The 7,154-nt window shown below is 39.7% G+C and overlaps 1 protein-coding gene across 2 annotated transcripts; it reads left to right on the top strand.

Moving 5' to 3' along the window:
- The first annotated feature begins 692 nt into the window (after positions 1-692).
- LOC115668797 (protein SIEVE ELEMENT OCCLUSION B-like) lies at positions 693-5,907 on the top strand. 2 transcript variants are annotated; one of them, XM_056313622.1, is made up of 7 exons: positions 693-1,043; positions 2,617-2,697; positions 2,858-3,291; positions 3,664-3,758; positions 3,847-3,977; positions 4,200-4,676; positions 5,110-5,907. In XM_056313622.1, exons 1-7 carry the CDS (start codon positions 807-809, stop codon positions 5,647-5,649), a joined length of 1,995 nt encoding a protein of 664 aa, XP_056169597.1. In that variant the 5' UTR covers positions 693-806; the 3' UTR covers positions 5,650-5,907. The 2 variants fall into 2 exon arrangements, with proteins under 2 accessions (XP_056169597.1, XP_056169594.1); XM_056313619.1 differs by having other exon boundaries at positions 2,608-2,697.
- Positions 5,908-7,154: the final 1,247 nt, after the last annotated feature.

Here is a 7,154-nt window from a genome sequence, read left to right as displayed (position 1 = left end):
TGCTTATATAGCATGGGTTTTTCATACTATCAAAAAATGAGTAATGCCATGACAATCAAAATATTAAAAAGATAAAGAGATGAAATGAGTAATGCCACGACAAAAAAACCACAAATAATAGATTATGTATCCACTTGTTAATTTATGCAATGATTTATTAAAGTTGGAGATATTAAAAAGGTTTTGTGGCCATTTAGTTAATTAATGCGGTAATATGTTGCACACATGTGGTTTTTGTTGCGTGCCTCATAATCATATGTTATTTCAGGCATATCAACAGAAATATTTACATATTCAGAGAATAATTTGACCTTTCTTTATACATATTAATGATTTGAAATTCGTAGACACGAGTCATTGTATTTATCATTTTTGACTGCCATGGCGGTAAATCAAGTCTGGCACAAGACTTATTATTTCGAGAAGTCAGGGATCCAAATTCGGATCCTAAATTTCTTTTCATTCTCGAGTACTCTTGATTTATCTGTAATAGGCACTTTAATATAAGAGAGCGACCGCTTTAATATGGATTTGTACGGGTTGATAAGGTTGTGGTGACGAATTTCTCCTTTCTAGATGGAGCATTGGAGATGTTGGTATCCCTTTCTCACCCTTCCCCATTTATCAAAACGTGTCCGTATAATTCGTCTCTTTCTCACATCCCCGGCTATAAATAGAGCATGCACGCTTAAGTTCTCCCCGCACCAAACAACCTTCATCCTCTTCCTTCCCTGCTTTGGTCTCTCTAAAACACTCACTCAAACCCTAGACCCTCTCTCTCTCTCTCTCTCTCTTTGAGATTCAAAATGGCCACGATCCTTGCCCATCTCCTTGGGATGGATCACAAAAGAAAGCCTCACCAGATTGACCAGAGCATGTGGACCAACCTGCTTGCTTCTTTCGACGACGAGAAGTTCATGAAAGAGATGGTGAACACTCACGCTCCTGAGGAAGGAGACGTGGATGTTCAGTCTCTCTTCCGTCTCGTCGACAACACCCTTCACGGGACAACCGCTATCGTCGACTCCACCGTCAACCCTAAGGTAATCACCAACGTAATGCCATAAATTTGTTGAAAAATTATACATATAACGTCAGTGGTAAAACACTTTCCACTATTGACCTTCTCTTCTATTGATCTAATGGTTAGGGAGAGGGTGGTAGTTATAATCCTCCAATTAAGGTTAGATAAGACGGCTCGTGAGCATTTTTCTTTACACTAACCGTGTCAAGAAACTAATCCTCAATTCTATAACTCCATATACTCAAGGAGTACTTTTATGTTCTCTTCTAAGTCAAGCGATTTACCTGCTTCTTTCTTCTTAGCCCGCGCCGCTCTAGAAACTCGAGTCTTATTTTTTCTTCTTCTTTTGGTGGAGCTTCCTCTCGTTGTTCTTCTTGTAGCCAACCCCCTTTTATTCAAAATTATTCTTCCCTATTTTCTTGAATTTTGCATGTGTGAGGACATATACCAAATCTTTTTCATGTGATACTTCTTTAGTGTTCACATCCTTCTTTAATAAAAAAAGATACTATTGATAGTCATTTAAATAAAGAAGTGGGGCGGTAACCTCACGAGTGGAAAAAGTGCGCGGTGAATAAAAACTCATAAGTGAACTTATTGGGATTCCAAACTTATTTGGTTAACGTTTTCTTATTATTTCATACGGTGATAATTTTAGTTGAAGCAATTTTAATGTCGAGACTTTGATAAAATGATGACGATACGATTATCAATTGGCCTATTCTTTCTTTCGATCTAAAAGAAGAACGATGAGAGGAAGATATACATTGTGTTCAACTAAGTAATAAAAGAACAAGCCGAATCAGATTTGGAAGTGTAAGAATCTGATCCACATGGAAGTGACAATATATTGAGTGGCTAGGGGGACCACGCTTGCTTTTTCTGGTTGCTTTGCTCTTCACATGGCTGAAGGAGAAATAAGAAAGGCGAAGCAATTGACGTTAGAAAGTGTTGCACTATTCATGTACTTTAAACAAGCACTAATCCAAGTAATTATGCGTTTGGATAAAGGGTTCTTTTGTTTTCCTTGCCACAATTCTCTTGGCCAGCCTGAGCTAAAGCGTTATAGCTGCCAAGTTTATTTTCATTTTATTTTCATATGATTCGAAATGTGTAATCCATTTATCACATAAACCACTTTTATCGTCTTGAAATGGGAATCTTAATTTTTAAAAATCGACCAGCTGTCTCAGTCAATGGATATAGAGAGGGGTTATGTAAATGACTAGTGCTTTTGCAAATGAAAATGAAAAGTTCGATAACTTTTCTTAAAATAAACAGGACCTACAAATAGCATTTGTCCACGCTTACCCAAGATTGTTCTTCAGACTCATTAGGCCTGAGTGGGTTTGGACTGGCCCTTAGGTTGCAGGCCCATAATCATGTGTATTACACAGTAACTCCTCTAAACTGACAATGTTTTACTCCTAACTTTACTCCCTGAATTGATCATATGGTTTGACATAACGAGATCTTTTCTAAGTGTTGGGTCTCACTTAGATTAATAGTGAAAACTATCGCACCACTCGTTTGCTCTCTCCTCTCTCTTTCCCTTTCTCAAAATAAAGTGATCTTCATCGTAGGGCCCTCAGGGATCGGGAAGCCCTGAATTCAAGCCTCTAAAAGAGGGCTTCAATCTACCTTTAGCAGCCATCAACGAAGTGGGTTGTCAGGTATCTTATAATCTCCCTCCCAGTACTTGATTTTTTTCATGTGCATGTGCTTAGACTAAACTTAGGAAGCTTTAATATTCTGAAATGTTGGAATTCTAGCCTGCTGTTTAGAGGTTGCGAATAACTAATCTCTTGCATCAACTTATCGTCCTGGCATCAGCTCACTTGCAAGGCATTAGACACCAAAAATGTGCGCCAAACACTGGTCTCGCTCTTTCACGAGCTATCGAGCTACTCGTGGGTTAACAAGGCTCTGATTACCCTTTCATCACTTGCTGTGTTCTATGGTGACTTTTGGCGACTTTCTCGAGTTGAACCATCGGACAAGCTCGCGGAATCTATGGCCATACTGAAGGGGTTGCCTGCAATCACAAAGCCCTCGGACCCTCAAAAGATCCAAGTTTTTGGTGTTCTCAACGAAATGATCAAGACCACCCTGAAAATGACCCAATGCATTGTGGATTTTGAGCATGACTCCAAAGATGTTCCCGAGCTGTCTACGATGATTGATGTTCCAAGCAGCGTTTATCAGATCATCATCAGTATCCTTGCTTGCTCTATTCAGTTCACCAGCCTCATTAGCACGGTCGATGAGTATGTTTAACTAATTAAGCATAATACCTTTCTTTTTGTTTTTGCTTTCGAAAGAGTTTGCCTTTTTTTTTTTGTCATGAAAGATAAGCTTTAATGTTCTAAATCATTTTCAGCTATTCTAATTAATAAACTATATGATAGAGGACTATACCTTAGCCCGATTCGTTTTCAGATTTTCGTTTTTCACAAGGGTGAAGAACTCTTACTTGTAAAAGAAGAATTTAACTTCTAATTGCTTGTTGGAGTCCCGAAAAGGCACGAGAAGTAGTTTTAGATATAAAAAAAAAGATCAATACTTGATGAGACCAAATATGCATGAATTGGACTGACTCATGCCGCTAAGAGAATTCTCTTTTTGTTGCTTTTTTCCAGCAACAAGGGAAAAGATCTTCCTATCTTTGCTCGGAAAGTGAAGATGATCCACCACACTGTCAAGAGACATTACGAACATTTTTTACAAAAAAAGGGTAAAATTTGTTTTCTCTTTGTCTACTTAATTAAGGCCTAAATATATTGGACTAATTGTCAAATGAACTTTTTTTTTTCATAATGCAGAGGAAATTAAGGAGTATCAGAGGCTGCAGCGACTCTTTAATGCCCCTACCGATAACGTGGAGCTGATCAAGGCCTTGTTTTACATCAAGGATGATCCTCAGCCTCTCTTCATTGGCTCAAAGAAGACAAGGGTTCATATCTCCTACTTTCTCTAGTTGAACATCACTCTATGTTACAAGTTCAATACATCAAGATTTTACACAACATGCCGTCATCGTAAAATTGTCTTTTGCCAAGAATTTTATCACATACATTTGTTGGAATCAAACCCAAAAATAGTTTTCATCAATTGTGCAATCAATAAAAAGCACGCGATGCGCTAATGTTTATAATTCTCTTTGTTCGTTATATAGGATAAGGTCGAGTCGCTCCGGAGGAAGAATGTGTTGCTGCTGATTTCGGACCTGAAATTGACCTCTCACGACCTCTCCATCCTCATCAAGATCTACAATGAGCGCAAGTTCCACGAGGAGCGCTACGAGATCGTGTGGGTCTCTATCATCGAACAAGAAGGCGAGGACGTGATCAAACAGTTCCAGAACCTCCAGTTGCAAATGCCGTGGTACTCGGTGCACTCTCCTACACTTATCAACAGGGTGGCCATCAGGATCATTAAAGAGAAGTGGCATTTTAGGCAAGACACCATGGTGACAGTATTGGATCCACAAGGAAAAGTCTCAAACCAAAATGCCATGAGCATGATTAGAGTTTGGGGATGGGATGCTTTCCCTTTCACCGGTGCAGCCGCAGCAGACATCTGGAACAGGCCTGGCATTAGCTGGTTTGAGCTTTTGGTGACTGACTTCATTTTTCCAAAGATACAGGAAGCTGTAAGTTTTTGTTCTTCTTCTTCATTTCCTTCTTCACTTTTCTTTAATCCTTTTGCTTTTTTATACAACAAGGGTGCACGCATATGGGTGTGAAAAGAAACTATGATCTTTGAGTTTGCTTATTAGAAGATGAATTTAGTTAAATTGATGCAGTAAGAAAAGAATTTGATTCAAACTTAGAATCTGTCAGACATACATGGGATAAGAGACAACCATAAAAGACTATTTCACGTTATCATGTTGTCCATTCTTTACTAATAAACGGTCAAATTTCATCTTATATCTGAGCAGACATGGCTTTACTGGAACTTTTGTACAGAAATTTTGAAAATGTAAGATGAGTGTTTAGTTCGATTTACAATATATAGACATTAAAAATGAACATAAGTTCATTTCCATCGATAAAAACATTGATTTCGCTATCTCTTTCCAGATCAAGGCTGAGAAGTACATCTTCCTGTATGGAGCGGAAGAACCCAAGGCCATCCAGGAGATTGAGGAGTCACTAAAGAAGATGATCGACGATGGCTTTTCCATCGTTGCCTTCAATGTCACCAAATCGCAGCTCTTTTGGACCCGCCTCGAGAGCTGCATGCTCTCCAAGCTACAAACCAGAGCGGACCTGCACGAACCCCTTATGCAGGACATCCTCAGGCTCTACACCAACTTCAAGAAGGACGGTGGGTTTGCGGTCCTCACAAAGGGGTCGCAGGTTGTGATCAATGACTCCCACGTGCACGTCACGAAGGTCCTGGTGCAGTATGAGACGTGGAAGAAGCATGTGAACGTGAACGGGAAGACGTTCGACATGGTCTTCAGGGAGCAGTTCGACAGGGTCTGCATCCTCTCGAGGTGCCACCACTTCTATATCCCGAACATGGTGGGTTACATCCCGGAGGATGTGAAGTGCCCTGTCTGCCCGCGTATGATGAACAACATTGTCAAGTTCGAGTGTTGCCATGGTGCACATTAGTCAAGTAACGATGAGAGCGTGCTCCGTGAGTGCTCTATGTACCCCAATATAATGAATAAAGAGGGCTAGCTTAGTGTCAGCCAGCCCCCCTCTGTGAACTTTGTCTATGCTGTATGATGTATGGAACAACCATGTTCCCGTACTGTCTCTATGTAAAACGTTTCCACTTGAAGCTTGTGCTACTAAGTACTTGAAGCGTCTGTTTTGTTCTCAATAAAATGCTTCTCTGAGCACTTGTGCCTCATGACGATTAAATTACCCCATGGCAAGCTCTTATCACGCTGCAAATGACAACTTCATGGATGTCCAACATATAAGCTTACAGATCCAATTTGACTTTAACTTTACTCATTCGAACTTTTTTAGCGTATCATTGACCGAGTGTGGTGTGACTAGTAATTGCAAGAGTATGAATTTGAATTTGATCGCACACCTATGGGTGTAGAGATTTGTATTATATTTATAGCATGTATATGAACAGGGAAATCACAATTGAAAAGATTTTACAAAAGGTAAGAATCTATAATATTAGCACAGATTGTAGAAGATTTGCTCTATCAACGGAATTGGCACAAATTGTGGAAGTTTGATTCTATCAACGTGATAGACACAGCTTGTAGAAGATTGCTCTATCATGGAAGATTTGCTCTATCACACCCTCTCAAGCGAAACAGTGGCGGAGTCACTGTGAGCTTGTCGCATAAAATAAGAAATCAGGATATGGATAGAGGCTTTATCATGACATCAGTCGTTTGCACCTGTGTTGGAATGAAGTGAACTTCCAACAACTTCTTGCTGATTAAATCACGAACAAAATGATAGTCTATTTCCACATGCTTGGTTCGTGCATGGAAGATGGGATTCGTGAGCAGATAGATTGCCTCTACATTATCACAAAGAATAAGTGGTGACCGATGGAGAGTGTATCGAAGATCTTGAAGGAGTTGTAATAGCCATAGTAATTCAGAGGCTGCATTAGCCACCCCTTTGTACTCCGATTTAGTGCTTGACCAAGCGACAGTTGGTTGCTTTTTAGAACTCAAGGAAATCAAGTTGGGACCAAAATAAATGCAATAGCCACTAGTAGACTTTGGGTCATTAGGGCAGCCGGTCTGGTTGGCATTTGTAAATGCAATGAAGGTAAGTTGGCGCATAGGCCACAAGGTAATCCCATGATGAATTGTAGTCTTGAGATAGCACAAAATCCGTTTGACGGCTGACCAATGATCGACAGTTGGACAATGCATAAATTGGCACACTTTATTTTATTTTATTATTTTTTTGGTGTAAATGTAAGTAGTATTTATAAGATGACGTACAGAAACTTAGGGGCATTTCCCAGCATTACAAATAGAGCTAAGATTACAAAAAAATGGAGTGGGGGAGTCTCCATATAGTAGCCAAAGTTTCATTTGTTTAGGACGGTCTAAAATATTTGTAGTGCGAAGCTCGCCCTCTGACAAGTTTACGAACTTTAGCCAAAATGATAAGGGCGTCATTTGACT

The sequence above is a fragment of the Syzygium oleosum genome, unplaced genomic scaffold, assembly GCF_021117445.2.
Source record: "Syzygium oleosum isolate NSW1041296 unplaced genomic scaffold, Sole_v2.1 Sole_v2.01, whole genome shotgun sequence".
NCBI classification, from domain to species: Eukaryota; Viridiplantae; Streptophyta; class Magnoliopsida; order Myrtales; family Myrtaceae; genus Syzygium; species Syzygium oleosum.
The sequence above is the reverse complement of the archived record's forward strand: the minus strand, read 5'-3'. Positions and strand labels throughout refer to the sequence as shown.